General features: G+C 48.1%; 1 protein-coding gene across 2 annotated transcripts in view; it reads left to right on the top strand.

Moving 5' to 3' along the window:
* The first annotated feature begins 1,079 nt into the window (after positions 1–1,079).
* The window catches only part of LOC144098243 (ankyrin repeat, SAM and basic leucine zipper domain-containing protein 1-like), a 122,591-nt gene continuing 102,351 nt past the window's right edge, over positions 1,080–21,319 (top strand). The window contains exons 1-3 of one of the 2 annotated variants that reach the window (XM_077630734.1): positions 1,080–2,695; positions 2,859–3,009; positions 4,927–5,049. In XM_077630734.1, the coding sequence (XP_077486860.1) occupies positions 2,594–2,695; positions 2,859–3,009; positions 4,927–5,049 (376 nt within the window). In that variant the 5' untranslated portion in view covers positions 1,080–2,593. The remainder of the gene's footprint in view (positions 2,696–2,858; positions 3,010–4,926; positions 5,050–21,319) is intronic. The other variant, XM_077630735.1, reaches the window with a different exon arrangement.

Raw genomic sequence — 21,319 nt, 5'->3', positions numbered from 1 at the left:
CGTTTTGGGGTCTATGATTATTGCTAAACCTAGACAGTAGACTTTTTTTTTTATTTTGTCATTGAAGACGCTCAAAAGTGAGGACACATGCGCAATTAGGCACGTATTTTATGCGGAGTGCGCCATCAGCCACAGATAGACGCCCAAGTGTCCAGCTCAACCACGCGCGGGAAAACCGATATGCGATGCAGTGCCCGTTTCCGGCCTGACAGCACAACTACAACTTGTTCCCACGACAGTATCGGAGCCTTGACATGAGTAAAACGAAGCTGCAAGAAACAAAAAGCAAATGCGAGAACGTCTGGCCCTGGCTACTCTTACAACTCCCCGTGGTAGTAAACCGAAGCCGCATCAAACGCCACACGAAGCGCTTATCCTAGCAGAACAGCGGCCCGAAGGCTGACGCGCTTTCAAGTGCGGTCGACTGCAGCGCCGCCGCAACTTTCTACCGCTGAAGGCACGCTCCGGCGGAGGCGGTCGCGCCACTGGGTATGTTCTAGTTCACTGTAGCGAAAGCGCAATTTCTGCATCGGAAAAGTACATTCTCTAGATGCGCCTTTACGCCCAGTTGCACCTTGTGCCGTCGTGGCGGAGTGGTAGCGTCTCAGCCTCAAACGCCAAAGACCCTGGTTGGACTCTGAGCCTTGTCGCAGGTTTTTTTTTATTATTATTATTCAGTGAGTGGGCGGGGAGATTCAGTGCCTCCCACAGATGCCGCCACCGAATACGTTGGCTAGCGGTTAAGCGCAAGGGACTATGCAATGCATAAAAAAGTCACTTGTAAATGTTTTCAGTGCTTAGAAATGATGCTAATGAGCATTCACACCAAGCTTAAGTCTTCGGAACTGAGCCGGCAATTTATTATACATTAAAAAAAAACGTGTTTTTCTTTTTAAATTCGCGGGCTATTTGGTGTGTTCGTAGTGACCGTAGCCAGGACGTCACGGGCACACTTCCGGTAGCCGTGAAAATCGTCTGCTCGTGCCGCCGCGCGGCCCCCTCGGGCAAGCGCGAGCCAGGGCATTGCCTTCGCGCATATCGTTTCAATTTTCCTCTGCCGCCTCCCTCTGTCGGGAGTTCCGGAGCCACTCGCAGTGGCTCGTCGAGTTGATACTGTCGCGCTGGCGTTGAGCCGGTACGGCGTGAACGCATAGTGCTAGATGCCCATCGCGGCCGTAAGAGGCTTTTGGCCTCTCCGTTGTTTAGTTGTTTGTGTGGTGTTGGGAATATTTTCCTGCTGAACTTGTAATATTCGCAGATGTAGCTGTATGTGTTTAGCGTCTCATCGTGTTCTGGGTTGTCGACCCTTTCTGCGCTCGTCCGGTAGTAGATATCTCGGGCGAGCGCGTGAGCGGCTTCGTTTCAGAAACCGATTTGTGGCCTGGGGTCCATTTGATTGTGATCTTACGTGTGATCTCTCTTGATTCGAGGACTTTCTTCGCCTCGACAGAGACTCTTCCTTTCGCTAGGTTCCATATAGCCATTTTGCTGTCACTAATTATTATATTTGCCTTCGTGCCTATGCAGGCTAGTGCGATCGCCACTTCCTCAGCGACGTCTGCATCTCTCAATTGTCTTTACCGATGCCGTGATCAAGGGGGTGCCACTGCCGTTTACCACTGCCGCGACTGCAGGTCCTGTCTAGTTTGCCAGTGGCTGCGTCTGTATATGCTACAGTGTTTGGCTCTAGTCCATTCATTTCTCTTTCGATGGCCTTGGCCTTGTCTTTTCTTCTTTCTTCGTTGTGGGTGGGATTCATATTTCTTGGGATGGGTGAGATGCGCAAGTTGGCTCTGCAACCGCGGCTTAGGCTGGTTTCGGGATTTGGCCCTCTGTCGTGCTGGAGCCCGACCCATTCTAGGATTTGTCGCCCTGTTTCGGAATGGCTGTCTTTCTACTTGTGCGACTCGCGCGGCTTCCGCCACTTCCTCCCACGTGTTGTGTACTCCCATTCCCATTAATCTGGCTGTAGATGTACTGTTGGGGAAGCTGAGCGCGCTTTTTACGCTTTTTCTTATTACGGTATCGATTTGCTCTCTTTCTCTTGCTGTTAAGTTCAGGTAGGGTGTTGCATAGCAAACTCTGCTGATTATGTATGCCTGTACTAGCTTAGTAAGCTCTTTTCTTTGAGTCCCCTGTTTTTGAAAGACGCTCTTCTGATAAGGCCAGTGACTTGTTCGGCGTATCCTTGTAGTTTGTAGATTAGGGAGCCGTTTTTCCCGTCGGCTTGAATAATGAGGCCGAGGATCCTGATCTGGCTCACCATGGGTACTTTTTGGCTGTCTACTATGATGTCGAAACTTCGTATTTCCTTCTTGTGTAGACTAGTAGTTCTGATTTTTGCGGCGAGCACTTGAGTCCTATTTTGGCTGCGTACTCCGTAACTTTTTTGGCCGCGTGTTGTAGTTTCTCTTGTATTTCCGCGTCCGAGCCTTCGTTTAGCCAGATGTTCACCGCGAGAACCAGTTCACGTAGTGCAGGCGAATCGAACAGACCTAACGTTACAAGCCGAAACGTGTCGTAGCAAAGTTGACAGCCAAAGCCGTTGCCGAGGCGCGCTTCTAGGCGTATTTGGAATCCCGCGTTCGTAAAGATGGCAGGGCTACCAGCTGATTACGTTGAATGGACGGACTCCGAAGACGACGAGATTGTCTTCTCAGATGACTTCAGTTCCAGTGGCGACAAGCTCCGCAAGGTACAAATTCGCTTTGAGCAGGACGCCGCATTGTTCACTGCTGCACCGCCCTCAGTGGTCTCCGGGTAGCCCAGTTAGAACTTGCGCTGCGTTGCATGCCGCTTTGATAACTGCATCTAATTTATGCCATATTCTTACTCGTTAATCTTTGGCGTGATTCAAGGCTCCTGCGGTTGCCGCACAAAATGGGCAGACTCCATTTGGCGGAGGTGGAAGCTCAGGTGCGTCGCGTACTCCAGCCGAGCTGCAGGAAGATTTTCGGCTGGCAGTGGCAAGAGGCAACGTTGCACTTGCTCGTGACCTGCTTACCCAAGGTTAGTGATCCAGATGATGTTCATTGTTCACCCGTCATTCAGCACTGACCGCGAGAAGGCGTAAAATTATTTCTTCTGGCCTCTCAACCGTGCACATGGCGTGCGGCCCATTCGCTTTTAGCTTGTTTTGTTTCTGTCACAAGTGTTCGCGAGCCGCCGCGGTGGCTCAGTGGTTATGGCGCTCGGCTGCTGACCCGAAAGACGTGGGTTCGATCCCGGCTGCGGCGGTCGAATCTTGATGGAGGCGAAATTGTACTGTGCGATGTCAGTGCACGTTAAAGAACACCTGTGGTCAAAATTTCCGGAGCCCTTCACTACGGCTGCCCTCATAGCCTGAGTCGCTTTGGGACGTTAAACCCCATAAAACAATAAAAGAACAACAATGTTCGCGGTCCGCACCCGTCTGTCACCATTGATTAAACCATAACGCAGCATCTGTTTAAAGACAATAGGTGCGGGAACTTTGAATGATGAGCCGAATCCTTAGCAAGAGCCTCTCTCTGCGGCCCAATTGTTGCTGTCGTGCCAACGTGTGCATATACAGCTGCGGTGAGGTTTCGCAGCTACACAGTATTTCAGGAATTTGCTGCCTTGGCTCTTACATCATCTCCCAAATATCACCATCTTCTGCATCCTTGGAGTAGCAAAGACTGGCGTTTGCGCAGACTAAAGGTCTCTTTCACGCGTTTGTGTTGCCGGGTTCCCCTTCTAAATTTCTACCTTCACAGATCTGGCCTGGCGGCTTCCCCATTGTGCCCTTTTTGTGCCCTTTTTGTGCCGAACCTGAGACAATAGATCACTTCCTGCTGTTCTGCTGCCGCTTCTCTCATCTGAGGAAGCGTCTTTTGCAAATTCTATTTCATCAACTGGGCTTGCCTGTGTCCTCCGCGGTTGTTCTTTCCATTGGCGCTTCTTTGCTTGGACAAAGCGACAGGAGTGTGCGCTCTGCTGTGCAAAATTTTCTTCAAGAAATGCAGCGACTCCCATTCTAATTCCTTTTTCCCGCTCTCAGTCAGTACGACATTGAAACACTACAGGCATTGTATACTATTATGCACATTAAGCCACTGTCCCGTCCTCAATCTCCACGTTAACAGGACCCCTGTCCTTCCATCTTCCAATCTATCGGGCTACATCCTATTACCACTCCTTTTCACGTCAAAACTTTCCTGTATCCAGCAATAACCGCCTGTGTCCTGGCCACTCCCCCGTAGTGGGTATGTGCCAGCAACGTCTGAGGCCTTCCTTCCTTCCTTCTGGTTGTTTTGTTGATAAGCTCTTCACCCATGCAATAGCGAAATAAATGTGCGCTTATACGCGTTCCTCCGATGGTCACAAATTAGCTGACAACGTTACCGTGCAATGTCCAGGAACATTATGCCGGATGTTTTCTCCATTCCCGGCGCATTGTGAGGATCGACGTTCTCTCACTGCTGAGCCTTTTCCTTGTGCCGAACACAAGCTGATGCGATAATGTGCGATTTGCAGTCCTGTGCTCGCGAAAGGGAGACAGTGGATGGGAACCAGCCGCAGTGCAGAACACACCTATTTATCTGCGTCTTCAAGTATGAGCAGCAACAGAGCAGTTTGTAAACACGGCCGCCACAGGAAGGAACCCGCTGACGTGACATCACGTGCAGTTTGACATTACGCAAATGGTGACAGTCAGAAGCTCAGATGGAAAATACAGGGGGTTGAACTTAAATCTGTTGCAGTCATCTGCTACACTGGCATAAAAAAAAATGAATGTGTAGCTGTATGCTAACCATTCTGACAGAAAGGTCTCTGCCATACAATGCAGTGAAATGTTTCAGTGGCTGGTGCTGGTGCACTACGGGTTGCACCACATGCTCTAGCGCACCAAAGTTTGATGTTTTGTGACGAGAAGATATAACAAGGTGGTCCTTCCTTGACCAGGAGTGGATGTGAACGTGGAATCCAGATGCCACTGGTCTGCCCTGGTGGAAGCCAGCTCTGGTGGCTATGCGGAGATGGTGCGACTTCTGCTTGACAACGGAGCGGATGCAAACTTCAACAAAGGTGGGCCAGCAGTGGTGAGGCCGCATTCTGGAGCAGCCACAGCCAGGTGTATTGCTTCAAATGCATGCCTTGGGGCAGCAGGGCAAAACACGGTGAAAAAAATTTTAATGCATTCATGTTTTGTCTGTGTCAGTTGGCAATGTATTCAGAATAGCAGTGCATGAATAAGAATGAAAAATAGGTTCCATTTTTGAATGGTCTTGCTGCTGCTTGTAGCAGCTTCAACGAGAACAGCACCAGTCTCCTTCATTTGCAGTGTCTATGGACAAGTGCTGCGGTGCCGTGTTCATAGCCAGATGTGTGGAAGTAACAGGCTGAATTTGTTGTAACACAGCAGCTAAAGCATGCAGCCCGACTGAATGTCATTTGCTGTAGCAGGTAACCATGCACAACACTGCACCTTTGCGAGTGAAATGACTGGCTTCAGATAGGTGGGATGGATGGCACACCCAAGCTGCTTTTCTCTGTGCACACGGCACCACACATTTTCATTTAGCTAAATGCTTTTACTCACATGTGCCATGAAGAGAAAAATTCAAGCTTTATTTCCAAGAGAGCTGCGGGTCATCAGGAGGAAACGTTGCCATTGACAGCTTGAAGATGCCTATGTAAGGCAGTAGTACATAAACACTGTGGGAAATATTTAGCATATATGCACACAATTGCGTTTTACTTTCACCAAAGTTGAAAAAAATCAATTCAGTGCATTGACATGTGGTCTTTCACATTTCTTTGCAATTCCAAGAGTTTCATTTTAGAGCGTGGTGTGTACATATGCAGATCCTCAGATTTCACTCTACTCTCTTGGAGACCTGTGTGCAGTGTGTCATTGGGCCATTGGAACAGTGTCACAAGGAATTAATGGGGTGTAAAGTATGGTGCTGTTTCTTTCAACTAGCATCTATATTAAAAACAAGGCGAAAGTGTCGGATTCCTCTGTTCTGACAGCATGCATTTGGCCCACTTGGAAGAGCATCGCGGTCAGTGCTGTGTTTGCAAGCGTCATGTACAATCTTTAAACAAGGGGCATCAGGGAGAGTAGAAAAGCTATAATAGCTGCGTCTATGGTGGCTCAATGGCTGTGGTGCTCGACTGCTGACCCGATGTATGCGGGTTTGATCCCGGCTGCGGCAGGCGCTTTTCAGTGGAGGTGAATGAAATGCCAGAGGCCTGTGGACTGTGCAATGTCAGTGCATGTTAAAGAACCCCAGGTGGTCGAAATTATCTGTAGCCCGTCACTACGGCATCCCTCAAAGGCTGATTCGTTTTGGGACGTTAAACGCCATCAACCAAACTTAAACCAGTCTGAAAGGCCACAACATAAATTTGGTCGAAAGGAAAGCCTCGAACTTGAGGTCAGAGTGAGGTCATGGGAAAGATCTATTTAATATATTGTACTTTTCTTGTGGCAGGGAGACGCAAAATGTGCTGTGTTTTTCCGCCATTGCACCATGGAGATTCTGGTCTCAGCTGGAGCCAGGCATGCAGATCGTGTTCACAAGTAGCCATGAAGTGGGTTCACAGGGTGTCCAGAGACCCACTGCTGTCAACAACTTGTTGCTGTACATAGTCATGCATACACAGTTAAACCTGGATGCAATGAACCTCCATGTAGCGAGCTCTTCGATATATTAGGGAGTTTTTCAGTTCCCCAACACCACCCCCATTGGAGTGCATATTTGAGAACTGCTTGTAACAAAGGTGTTGTGGCAGTTGACCTTGATATTGCCGCCAGGTGTCCCCGGGGCGGCGCCTTGAGGACAAAGAAGTGAGACACGCGTGCTCTTGCAGCTGAGACACAGCTTGACTGCTTGTGGCCTGCGCCTAGCCCATTTTGGTTCTGCAACCTATTTGTGACGTTTTGTGGTGGAGTGCGCTGGCTGGGTAAATCGCCCTGGAATATGTCGCATACCCCTCCTAACACCGAGGACCCCAGACCTCTCCCTGTCGACACGCCAGTGCACCGGGTCAGCAGCCGAAATCTTGGACTGCCCCCTGAGCATGGGCTATTGGAGACTACCTCGGTGCCTGGCCGACTGCCTCCTGTGCTCAGGCCATTGGAATCTACCTCGGCGCCTAACCCTCAACCGGTCATGCAAGGTGCCGCGTACTACACCCTCCAGAATCCATGGCTACCAAAGTCCTTTCACGGGTCTCAGCTCAAGGACGTGGAAGATTGACCCTCCGGTTTGAACGTGTCGCCGCATTTAACCAATGAGGTGACGCCGCCAAGCTGAGGAACGTTTTCTTCAGCTTGGAGGACAGTGCTCATACGTGGTACGAAAACCGTGAGGACACTCTTTCATCATGGCCTGAGTTCTGACGTCAACTGCTCGCCGCGTATGTCAGTGCTGATCTTCGGGAGCGAGCTGAACGAGCCCTGTAGTCCTGTATGCAAATGGACAACGAAACGGTTACCATGTACGTCGAAGACATGACGCGGCTCATCTGACGGGCTGACCCGGCCATGTCGGAAACCAAAAACTGCACCACCTAATGCGCGGTGTTAAAGAACAGCTTTTTGCCGGCCTTATGCGCAGCCCCTCAAGCACTGTTGCCGAGTTTCTAGAGGAGGCAGTCACGATGGAGCAGATCCTCCGGCACCGTTCCACCACATACGACCGGCCAGTCCTTGCTGCTTCTGTTACGGAGTCCCTCCCAGCTTTCAACAGCAATACCGACTTTCTCCGCGACATGATCCGCGCTATTGTCCGTGAGGAGCTAGAGAAGATTTGCGGTACGTCGCAGCCAGCGGCCAGCCCCCTTATTAGCGTTATCCGCGAAAAGGAGCAGCAAGCTATCAGGCCTCCGTCACTACGCGCCGAACCACAGCTAATCCAGACTGACTACTGCTGCCCGACATATGCTGAAGCTCTGCGACGCCCTGCCCCAAATCCACCGCCATTTCCACCGCCCAACCAGACATACTACTGCCGCCCGACCTATGCTGACGCTCTGCGACGCCCTGCCCCAAATCCAGCGGCAGTTTTTCCCAACCATCACGACGTTCTGCTACCCTCTGTGCAGCCAGTGCAGCACCGCATCCCGAGTGATCGACAATCCCTGCGCAGAGCGGACGTCTGGCATGGCCCTGACTGCCGGCATTTGTGCTTCCACTGTGGGGAGCCCGGTCACCTGTTCCGCCGGTGCTCATATCGAGAGCTTGGCCTGCAGGGCTTTTCCTTCGATGCGCCAAGGCCCCGGTTTGGCCAGCGGCCCCGTGAGATTGAAGAGTACGTAACCCAGCAACCTCTGTGGTCTATGGTGCGCCGTCAGTCCCGATCGCCGTCACCTCGCCGATCATCGTTTTTACCGAATGCGCAGAACTCCTCGCGAGCGATGGCGGACCGCTTGTCCAGCCCTCGCCAGGAAAACTGAGGACAGTGACCTCCGGGGGCGTGGTCACTGGATATCGACGCTGTAAAGACCCCCTGACGACGCAGACATCCGATGATAGAGCTTTGATGACGTCGACGACAGCACCTGAACTAAACGACCGCTTCTCCCCCAACATACCCATGCTTCTTGATGGTCGCAGCATTAGCGCATTGGTGGAGACAGGAGCGGAGTTTTCAATTATCAGTGGCAAATTGGCAGCGGTTCTAAAGAAAGTTACAACCCCTTGCTCTGGCGGGCAAATCCAGGCGGCGGGGGGCCATATCATTACTCCGCTTGGGCAGTGCACGGCTAGGGTCCAGATCAGCGACTCGACGTTCATAGTTAGCTGCTTGGTGCTCCGCAACTGTTCTCATGACCTGATTTTGGGCATAGATTTTCTCCGTGAGAATGGTGCTGTTATCGACCTGCAGCACAGAGCCGTTACGTTTTCTACAGTGAAAGCCGACGACACCTCCGACGTTCGTCAACGCAGCTCCGCCCTTCGTATTTCCAGTGAAAGTGTCTTGATTCCACCGCGCTCCAGTGTTTTTGCAAGCGTCGAATGCGCTGATGGGCTACGTGATGAACCTGCAGTCGCCAAGGGCAACCTTTTCTTGCTGCTGACACATGGCATTTGCTTCGGCTTGAAGCATTGTCTACATCTGTAACGGTTGGTCGGAACTTCTTCTTAATGATTTTACGAACGAACTTTGTCACCTTTTCCGAGCTACTGCCGTCGTGTGGGCCGACCAATTGGCCGATATTACTGAGTGCTTTGCTTCCGAGGCCATGGAACGTCCGGGCATGTCCCTGGATTGCATCGATATTAGCTCCGGGCTCTCAGCGACTCAACAGCGTGACCTCCGCGCCCTACTGCTCCAGTACAAAACTGCTTCGCATCCTCCTCGAAAGTGCAGCAAATGACGATCGCGAAGCATTGGATCATCACTTCCGATGACGCTCGCCCCATACGACAGCAGTTGTACCGCATTTCCCCGAAGGAACGCGACGCCATCCAAACGCAGGTGAAGGAGACGCTTACAGACGACATTATTCAGCCCTCTAAGAGCCCGTGGTCATCGCCCGTCGTGCTTGTTAAGAAGAAGGATGGGACACTGCGCTTTTGTGTTGATTACCGCAAGCTGAACGCCATAACGAAGAGGACATCTACCCACTGCCCCGCATCGACGACTCACTCGACAGACTTTGCCGCACCAAGTATTTTTCGTCGATCGACCTAAAGAGCGGATATTGGCAGATTGAGGTTGATGAACGTGACCGCGAAAAAACTGCCTTCATCACACCTGACGGCCTATATGAATTTAAGCTGTTGCCCTTTGGCCTTTGCTCTGCACCAGCGACGTTTCAGCGCATGATGGATACTGTCCTGGCTGGCCTCAAATGGCAAACCGGTTTAGTTCACCTGGATGATGTGGTGGTGTTTTCAGAAACCTTCGACCAACACCTTGAACGCCTGCGGACCGTGTTGGATGCCCTGCGGTTGACCTACTTGACACTTAAACCCGAGAAACGCCACTTTGGCTACAAAGAGCTCAAGTTTCTCGGCCATATTGTGAGCGCCGACTGCGTACGACCCAATCCCGAGAAAACTGCTGCCGTAGCCAAGTTTCCCCGTCCTACTACAAAGAAAACACTCAAGCGTTTCTTGAGTTTGTGCGCCTACTACCGCCGTTTTATCGCCGACTTCTCCAAGATCGCTGAACCCCTCACTCGTTTAACACGCGGCGAGATGATACACCGTTCGTCTGGACTGGCCAGCAACAGGCTGCTTTCACAGAGCTGCGCCAACGGCTGCACACTACCCCTGTGCTGGCTCCTTTCGATGAGGATGCTACCAAGATACACACCGACGCTAGCAACATCGGGCTTGGTGCCGTCCTCGTTCAACATCAAGAAGGCGTGGAACGTGTGATCGCGTATGCGAGTCGCACACTCTCATGCACCGAAATCAACTACTCCACCTCGGAAAAAGAGTGCCTCGCTGTCGTCTGGGCCGCAATGAAATTTCGGCCTTATATATGGTCGTCATTTCAAAGTGGTCACCGACCACCATTCCTTGTGCTGGCTTACCAATCTCCGGGACCCATCAGGCCGCCTAGCACGCTGGAGCCTTTGCCTTCAAGAATTTGATTACATAAATTGCCTATAAGTCCGGACATAAACACGAAGACTCCGACACGCTCTCACGCGCACCCGTCGAGCAAGCTGATGACAGCGCAAAAGATGACAATCGTTTCCTAGGCGTGATCAGCAGTTCGGACTTGGTGGCAAGGCAGCGTGCTGACGCTCACCTGCGGCCTGTCATTGATCACCTGGAGGGCCATGCTTCCAACGTACCTCGACACTTTTCCCGCCACTTGTTCTGTTTCTGCATTCGCAATGGCGTACTGTACAAGAAAAACTTCAGCAACGGTGACCGGACCTACCTCCTAGTCGTGCCATCAGACCTCCGCGATGGCATCCTTTCGGCGTGTCATGATGAGCCCATTTCTGGCCACTTGAGATTTTCACGCACGCTCACTCGAGTGCATCTTTCCTATTATTGGCCTAAACTTGCAACGACCATCCACCGCTACGTCAGAGGTTGCCGTGAGTGCCAGCATCGTAAATCACCACCGCTCAAGCTTGCAGGTTTGCTCCAACCAATTGCGCCACCTCGCACACCTTTTGACCAAGTCGGCATTGACCTTCTGGGCCCATTCCCTGTGACGTCTTCTGGCAATAAGTGGATTATAGTTGCGACCCATTATTTGACGCGCTATGCTGAAACCCAGGCGGTGCCGCGCAGTACAGCCTCTGAAATCGCGCGCTTCTTCATACACCACATTGTTTTACGACATGGCGCCCCGCCCTCCGTCATCACCGATAGGGGCACCGCGTTTACAGTGCAGCTCATGCACGAGGTGTTCCAGCTGAGTCACACGAACCACCGCAAGACTACTGCATACCACCCGCAGTCAAACGGGCTCACGGAGCGCAACAAAACCTTAGCGGACGTGCTCGTAATGTACTCGATGTACAGCACAAGACTTGGGACGAGATCCTCCCATATGTGACGTTTTCCTATAACTCGGTGATTCAGGAAACGACTCGCTTTACGCCGTTTCGCCTCATCTACGATGCTAGACGCCATGCTTCCGTGCCCCCCTGATGACGAGGCGCTCACGCCAGACGCCGAGGAATTTGCTCGGCACGCGGAAGAAGCCCGCCAACTGGCCCGTATGCACATCCGTCGGCAGCAGGCAATGGATGCACAACGCTACAACCAACGACATCGCCACGTCAAGTACCACCCCAACGACAAAGTGTGGGCATGGACTCCAGTACGTCGCCCCGGCCTGTCGGAGAAGCACCTGAGCCTCTACTTTGGACCATACACAGTGCTGCGCCGCATCATGGATGTGACGTTTGAAGTCCTCCCTGATGGCACTCTGCCGAGTTCACGCAGTCGACTTCAGCCTGAGGTCGTGCACGTACTGCGTATGAAGCCTTACTTTACGCAGTGACGGGCGCCTCTTTCACGTTTTCCTTTGTTTTATTTTTGCCTGCAGCCGTTCGGCGGCCCGTGATTGTTTGTTTGCTTGTTTTCCTTCCTCCTGTTCGCTCCAAGTGCGCCCACTTTTTTCCTTCCTTTTTTGGGGGGGAGGGGGAATAATGCCGCCAGGTGTCCCTGGGGCGGCGCCTTGAGGACAAAGAAGTGAAACGCGCGTGCTCTTGCAGCCGGGACACAGCTTGACTGCTTGCGGCCTGTGCCTACCTTTTTTGGTTCTGCAACCTATTTGTGACAATATAACGAACTCGCTGCACCAACTATCTGTTAGTGCTTAATTACTTTGGCAGAACCATGCGAGATTATCATGACGTTAAAACACAAACTGACATGAAAGGAACATCTAACATTGCAACGAGCAACCCCAATGATGCAGCCCACCGTGTTGTTCCAGCGCTAAGTGTGGCAAGCACAGCAGTCGCCACTGCTTTTGCTTTTGGAACGTCCAGCCACATGCCACTACAACAGCTCGTGTTCAAAAGCAGCAAAAAATAATGGGACATACAGAGGTGGGCATTTGACCTCAAATACTTCGACCTCACCTCAACCTCAATTAAATTTGGTGACCTCACTCAGCCTCATCACTTGAGGTCTCCTCAGCCGCCCTCACCTCACTTTTACAGAGGACACGACATCTCACTCAACCTCACCCCAACCTTATATTGTAAGGCTGAGGTCGGATGCTGGACCTCAAAAAATAAAATAAATAAAGACTGAAATTTTATTAGGTATAAACAATCTATCCGCCGAAAAGCATTTGAGTGAAATAAGTTGAAATTATGACACTACCTTGTTAATGACTAGATATAGCAATAAAGGGTGTATAGTTAATTGATATGTACTGTACAAACGCATTCAACTTGCATGCAAAAGGAAAAACTGGTATTCTGGCATGAGAGCTCGAAGTGTTTATATATGACTTCTACATGGAGAATCTATCACCTCCTGCAACTGCTCGAGGTCTATGTAAGTACTTCGGCCAGTCGTGCAGCTGACCCACTGCCCTAGTGACTTGTGCACTGGGGTGTGGTGTCCGAGGCGGCCACTAGTACGTCGCGGTGTAATTTTGTATTTTCATTCGGAGCTGTATAAGTATTTCCAAGCATATAAGTTTTAATACTAGGCAACCTGCTTTGCGTATACCAACTTGTATTGGACGCCACTTTTGCCCACGTGCGAACTGACAATCAACAAAACCCAACGTCCTGCTCCATAGACTGTAAATTAACTACTTTGAGGGAGATGCTATGCAAGATACACTCCTTAGATTTTAGAATAGGCACAGATTGTGAAAAAAAAAAATGGTCATCATGGATGTATTTGCCAGTGTAAAGGATATGCACATATCACCAGTCTATTTTGACTTTATAGCATCTATCTGGCATAGCGAAAGGAGGCAGCTTACATGAAAATTTTGCTTCCAGCCATCCTTCCAGTCATCTTTTTGCTCCCTCGAATACTGATTATTAAGCTGCCACAGTGACGAGTTGTATTCATTCATATGTAAGCTTCGTTTTGTATATTATGCTGTTAATATTTTTATTATCTGTCACACATGCACGCTTTTTTTTTGTAGCGATAGCTACATTACGGTAGCATTTCGAGCCTTCAGCGTGGCGGTGGCGGTGCAGCCACCCCGTGGCTACGCCGCCACGCTGTCACGTGGTTGGTCATGTGGTTAGTCATGTGACCAGCCACGTGGTGCGGAGCAGCTGCTGCTGCCGGCGACGTGGCGCGGCAGCGAAACCGAGCTGCCACGGGTGTGCGCATGCGCCGTGTCAAGTGGGATGAAGATGAAGAAGGAACGCCCGAGCGAAACGGTGCGGCGGAGGACTGACTTTGCAATTCAACTGAGCAAGTTCCACTTGGCCAGCAGTAGCTATCGCGTCGCTCTAGGTTTAACCGGAGCCAAACCACCACCAATTTTTTATATTACACTTGTGAAAACAACCATGCCACAGTGGCACATAGGCTTCAGTGCACGTCTTTTACACCGGCTCGCCTGTCAAAGTCCGCCTTAATGAAACCTCTTTTGCAAAACACCTCAAGAAAAGTGTACAGTGTACACAGCAGCTCACCATCCTAACTCGTGCCGTTCGCGAGAAGGACAGGAGAAGAAAAGAATGGTGACGAACTTACGCAAGCAAAAGTCTCAAATTAAAACAAGACAACTGCAGGACAAAAAAGGACAGGACAACTAAGTGCCTCAGAGCTGCAGATCATTTTATTGCGCAAGTCATCTCCTCCTGAGTGGTGACGTGGAACTCAATCCAGGCCCCCCATCAAAGTCAGCGAACTCCAGTAAAAGCAATGCATCTGGTACCAGACCTTTAACCCGGTCTGTGAGTGGTTCCAGTCTCACTCTCGGGGAGGCTGACGATGCGAGTTCTTCCGCTGTAAATCTTGACAGCGAAATCTCTTCGAATCCTTCGGTGTCTGACATGTTTTCTAGAATACTAGCAGGGCAGAATCAGTTGGCCCGTGACATCGCCGACATTAAGCAATCTTTTGCTTGTCGCTTCGATGCTTTGGAGTCACGCGTGGCTGCCTTAGAGTCTTTGCCCCCGCCCGAAAATTCCAATCTAATTTCTGATTTACACGCTGAAATTAACTCTTTAAATTCCAGAGTAACACAGCTGGTGCAAAAGAATGATGACCTTGAAAACCGCTCTCGAAGAAATAACATTATAATACACGGCGTTTCAGAAGACCCGAATGAATCCGCTGACACATTGTTGGATAGCATCTCATCTGTATTTACTGATAAATTGAAGATTAGCTGTCCCAGTATTGAGCGCTTCCACAGGCTCGGTGCAGCTCGCAGAGGTTATACTCGTCCAGTTATCATAAATCTTTATAGCTTCAACGACAGAAGTGTGGTTTTTAAAAACGTCTCTAAACTCAAGGGCTCTGCCTTCTTCATTACAGAAGATTTTTCTGCAAGGGTTAGGTCCATTCGGAAAAAAATATGGGACGCATCAGTGTCTTTTCGTGACAACGGTTCTATCGTGAGGTTAAGTTTCGATCATGCCTTCATTGACAAGGTTCGTTACAATTGGGATGAAAGTTCTAGCTCGTTGGTAAAAGCATACAATGATCCTGCTTGTTCTGCGCCTGTGTCCTTGACTGCCGCATCATCGACTCCCTGACTTAGCTCTGGCCGTCCTGATAAGCTAGTTGTTCTAAATATTAACGCTCGCAGCATTGTTAAAAAACTTCCAGATTTACTGTCCCTTATTTCTGTTCACTCCCCCCATATTATTGGCATAACGGAGACTTGGCTGCATAGTGGAATTTATGACTCCGAATTCACCCCACCAGGTTTTGTTACTGTGCGCTTAGACAGAAGTTGCAGTATCGGCGGCGGTGTGGCATTGCTTATCAGATCGGATTTACGATTCTCAGTTTTGCCTTCTCCCCCTGATACAGAATCCTTGTGGTGCAAAGTTTATCTAAACAATTATAGTATTCTAATCAGTGTTATTTATCGTCCACCTGGTTCTTCCGTTGATGTCCTTCACGCTGTCGCAAATTTCATGACCAAGATCAACATTACTTCATCAAGATTTATCTGTTTGGGTGACTTCAACACTCCTGGCATCCACTGGTCATCGTTGTCTGCATTTGGTCGTGACATTACAATTTGTAAAGAACTAATAAACATTTCCTTATTGTTTGGACTAACTCAGGTTGTTTCTAGTGCTACTAGGCTGAATTCCATCCTCGACTTAGTTTTTCTAAACTCTACTTTGGCCCAAAATGACTTCTCTTGTGAAGTAATTGATGGGCTCTCAGACCATAAAGGCGTGTTAGTTTCACTCTCTTGTCCAGTCTCCAAATCACCCTATTTGTTTACTACTTTTCCTGACTTCACTCGTGCTGACGACCATTCCATTATTGAGGTTTTAGCTGATCGTTTCGATACATTCTCTGCTTTCTCAGCAAGCCACGACGTAAATTTTCTTACTAATTACTTTGAATGTCTTGTCAAGGATTGTGTCCAACGCTTTGTTCCTATTAAAACTAAGGAAAGAAATACTAATGTTCCTTGGATGACTCGAGACATTTTGCATTTATCTCGTCGCCTTCGTAGGCTAAGGCGTTCGAGAAGAAGCAACGATCCCATAACCTTAGGCAGATTTCACAAGGCAAAAAAAGAACTTAATCTTAAGTTGCGCATGGCCAAGGATTTCTTTTTTCGTGTCCACCTGCGCGATCTGTTAAGAACTAACCCCCGAAAATTTTGGTCATCCATCTTACCTCGTGACACTTCATCCACTTCGTTCAGATTAGATAATGACGTCATCAGTGAGCCTGCTGTAATATCTGATGCTTTCAACAAATATTTTAACTCTGTGTTCGTTCCGGATAACAACGTCATTCCGCCACTCACTAATATAATTTCTTCTCCAGCAATCAGTGATGCTGTCATAAACACTGATGGCATCCTAAATCTTGTATTAAACCTCGACGTTAAGAAATGTACCGGCCCAGATGGAATACATAATGCGTTCCTGGTTCGTTACTCCATGTGGTCTTCGAAATATCTGACTATCATATTCAACAAGTCCTTATCATCCGCTACAGTTCCTTCTTCTTGGAAATTAGCCAAAGTGCTCCCTCTTTTCAAATCTGGTGATAGACAGTGCTTGTTGAACTACAGACCGATTTCATTGACATCACAGTCATGCAAAATGTTGGAACACATCATTCATAAACACATCATGCTTTTTCTTGAATCCAATAATTTGCTATCTAACTTTCAGCATGGGTTTAGGCGCGGTTTTAGTACGGTAACACAATTAACAGAATTTGCTCATGATATATTACATAACCTCGATGTCGGTAACCAAGTTGATGCCATTTTTATAGACTTCTCGAAAGCATTCGATACTGTTCTACATTCCAAGCTTCTTGCTAAACTAAATGCTATACTAAACAATCCTCACTTGGTTGATTGGATTTCTAGCTTTCTCTCATCTCGTTCCCAGTTCGTATCCTATAATTCTTCTCATTCTACTGCTGTTGATGTAACGTCAGGTGTGCCTCAAGGCTCCGTCCTTGGACCACTACTCTTTTTAATATATATAAATGAATTGCCACATAACATTTCTTCTAACATTCGTCTTTACGCTGATGACTGCGTTTTATACGAAGTAATTAATGGCCCTAATGATCATCGTCACCTCCAAGAGTCATTTGCTATGTTTTGTAGTTGGTGTAGTACCTGGCAAATGAGAATTAATTTCGACAAAACCGTCCTCATGTCTTTTTGTAACAAATCTTCCGTTTCCCATTTTAGTTACTCTTTCAATGGCCGAGTGGTAAATAGGGTCTCGCAGTACAAATATCTTGGTGTCATATTCACGCATAACATGTCTTGGTCTAAACACATTGATTACGTATGTAATAAAGCACTAAAAAAACTAGGTTATCTACGACGCACGCTACCCAATTCACCAAAAGACACAAAGCTACTGTTGTATAAATCTCTAATCCGCCCTGTTCTTGATTACGCAGCTGTAGTGTGGAACCCGTACAAGCAATTCGAAATTAACATGTTAGAAGCAGTCCAGAAGAAAGCTGTGCGTTTTATATGTCATCGTTATGATCGCGATTTCTCACCCTCTTCTACACTTCTCTCATTGAATTTAACCACGCTGTCTGTCCGTCGCCACACTGAATCATTAAAATTCTTACATTGTGTCGTCAATTCCTCAGTAAGGCTGTCAGCTAACCACTACATTAACTTTGCACCATTATCATCTACAAGAAGTCATCACGAGCTTAATTTGATACCGTATTTTGCGCATGCTAATTTGTTCAAATTCAGTTTTTTTCCCCGTTCAATAGAAGCCTGGAATTCTCTACCCGGGTCCATTCGTTCTTGTCCATTTTAAAACTTTGTAACTGCCGTTGAAGACGCATAATAGCTGTGTATTCTTACCCTGTCGTTAACAGTTCCTTTCTTGTTTGATATTTCATTTGTGATTTTAACTTTTTGTAGTGCTCACTTTGTACATTTTGCTGCATTTTGTTTCCTTGCATTTTTGTGTTTTCCCACTCCTGCCATAGTGCATATAATTGCGCTGCAGTATGTATAAATAAATAAATAAATAAAATAATGTCTCCTTGTAATCGGTTCCAGTCACCCTTGAGTGAAAAAAGTAAAAGAATGAACGTATTTGTGCGACACTTCACGACTTCACGAATTTTTCACCTATGATCAGCCAATCTACATTCTAAATGTGGCTGCAAAAAATACACGTTGTCGTTAACTGAAGCTACTTGTGAATGACGCGGTGGGATATCATATCGAAGGTAATTTTTTTTTCAACGCCTAAACAAGAGTTCTGAATGCAAATGGTTCTGGAAAACGTGACACTATTTAAGCAGTCACCGAGTAGGTCAACGTTTGTGCATTAGCCGCATATCCCAGTCTCATGGTATTAGCTAGACCGTCCCATCATACCTTCTTTATACGTTTGCATTGTTTTGCCACTAGTCTAGTTCAGTACAACGCTTATATATTCATCTCACATAGCACGATTTTTTGGCGTTATTGTGGTTTGGGGTGATATACAGCTGTACGTCGTTAATATAGACTTCTTTATGGATACGCCGAGTTATGGACAATTTTTGCAAGGGCCAAATATTTTCACTGTGTCCGTGCCGCGTTAGCAGGTGACGCCTTTCATCGTCATCTGCTACTTAAACTGTCAAGTCTTAACTTAGATCCTTGTGTGCTCACCTGGATCAGCAATTTCCTAACCAGTCATCTCCAGTTTGTCATCCCCAACTCCCATTCATCCACTCTCTCCCATGTCTGGTCAGGTGACCCCGAGGTATAATACGTACTAGACCCCCAACTTTTCCTGATTTATATTAGTGGCCTACCCAACAACATAACATCTAGCATACGCCTGTTTGCTGATGATTGTGTGATATACTGTTCCATAAATAACCTATCTGATGTTACCGCCCTACAGAACGATCTCATCGAAGTGCAACAGTGGTGCGACACCTGGCTCATGAAACTAAATGTTAACAAAACCTTTTTAATCTCTTTTCACTGCCAACATAGCTACTCATCTCCTAACTACCTCCTTTACGGTTGTCCTATAACTCAAACCGACACTATCAAGTACTTAGGTATTCATATCTCCAATGGACTATCCTGGACTAGCCATATTACTCATATTGCTAACTTTGCCAATCGCGTCTTGCCATAGCAACCCCTTCAGTCAAGCTAATTGCTTATGTATCGCTCGTCAGACCTAAACTAGAGTACGCACATTTTGTATTCGATCCTCGCCAAACTAGCTTGTCTAATTTACTGGAAGCTATTCAGAATCGTGCTTCACGATTCATTCTTTCCAAATACTCTTTATCGCGCCAGTGTAACCCAACTGAAATCCCGACTTGAACTTCATACTCTAGAATCCCGCCGCAAACTAGCTTTTTCTTTACCATAAGTTTTTCACAGCTTGCCACCCAACAACGTGTTCATCCGTCCATCCATCGTTTATCCCGTCATAGCCATTCCAAAGCCATCTACCCCCAGTGTGCCCATACCACAACATTCCAAAAATAATTTTTCTTTGTACTGTGCTGGACTGGAATGACTTTACCGGCCACATCACTTCTTTAACAGATCTTCAACTGTTCAAGACTGCCATCGAAAACCATTTTTTGTCATAACTGCCGTACTCCCCACCCACCCCTCAATACCCCTTAAGTGGTGACTTTGAGGATTTAATAAATAAATAAATAAACTCGCTCTGAACAGTGAAGAGTGCATTAAGGTCATCATCATCATCAGCCTGACTACGCCCACTAGAGGGCAACGGCCTCTCCCATGTCTTTCCAATTAACGCTGTCCTGTGCCAGCAGGGGTCACCGCATCCTCGCAAACTTAATCTCATCCACCCACCTAACTTTCTGCCACCCCCTGCTATGCTTGCCTTTTCTTGGAATCCACTCCGTTGCCTTTAAAGGGACACTGAGGAGAAATTGAAGTTGGCTTGTATCGATAGAATACCAGCTCCTAAACACAAATACACCACTCTTACTGAGAACAAAGCTCTTGTAAGGTAGAAAAGCGCAAGAACTAAAATACAGGTATCGCTGCACAGAGGCCAGCCTCTCAAGTACAAGCCTGATGATGAAATAGGACAGGAGAAACTACAGATCTCTGAGGCTGACAGTCGTGTGTGCAGGTTACGTGTTTTATAGATATTGCCGCATCTACAATAGTAGCCGCTCGGCGGCTGTTCGGCACGCAGCTCGTGAGCCACTCAGCTCGTGCACTTCTGTAGAAGAAACTGACGTTCTGCTCTGGCCGTCTCGGTGTGCTGTCGCATCTTCTCAGAGGTTCTCGGTGTTGGTGTTTCTCTGCCATCTAGACACGAGCTACCGACACCAACTGCTACGGGACAATGTTGAACTATATAAGCATTGTTTTCAAAACACCACTGCACTTTAATCACACGAGGAAGACGGAAAAAGACAACCTGAATGTTGGAAGTCAAAGAAAACCCGCAATTGGCGGCGCAACAGGCGGTCAGCTGAGTTTCAGTATGTTTTGGGTTGCTTCGCAGCTGTGTGTTCTGCGTGCCTGCATGGTTTCGTTATGCGCCTTGATTTACAAGGGTGAAGCAACAGAGGACCCCTAAGTGCCGCTCTAAGTGCTCCTCGGACGAAGTTCGTGCAGATGCATGCAACTGCGACAAGGAAGAAGAGCTGTGTGTAGCCAATGTTCAACGTGCCTTCACGTTAGCAAACGCACCGCTCTAAGTGTTCGCTTCATCAACGTAGCAAGACACTGCCCTGCCCTCTTCCTGTCTCTCAACGTTGCACCTATCAGTTTTCTTTGAATAGCTCGCTGCGTAGTCCTTAACTTAAGCTAGACCCTTTTCGTTAGCCTCCATGTTTCTGCCGTGTAGGTGAGTACCGGTAAGATACAGCCGCTGTACACATTTCTCTTGAGGGATACTCGTAAACTGCCATTCATGATCTCGGAGAATTGGCCAAAAGAGCTCTGCCCCATTCTTATTCAAACCATAAAATGATGTTCCTTTCCGAGACTGGTGAACATTATTTTGGTTTTCTGCATATTAATTTTTAGACCCACCGTCTTGCTCTGCCTATCTAGCTTATCGATCATGCTTTACAGTTGATCTCCTGAGTAACTTAGCAAGGCAATGTCATTAGTGAAGCGTAGATTACTAAGGTATTCTTCATTAACTCTTATCCGCAAATGTTCCCAATTTAGGCACCGTAAAACCTCCTGTAAACAGGCGGTGAATAGCATTGGCGAGA

This window comes from Amblyomma americanum, chromosome 7, assembly GCF_052857255.1.
Source record: "Amblyomma americanum isolate KBUSLIRL-KWMA chromosome 7, ASM5285725v1, whole genome shotgun sequence".
Taxonomy (NCBI): Eukaryota; Metazoa; Arthropoda; class Arachnida; order Ixodida; family Ixodidae; genus Amblyomma; species Amblyomma americanum.
Note: the sequence above shows the minus strand (reverse complement) of the source record. Positions and strands in the feature narration are given on the sequence as shown.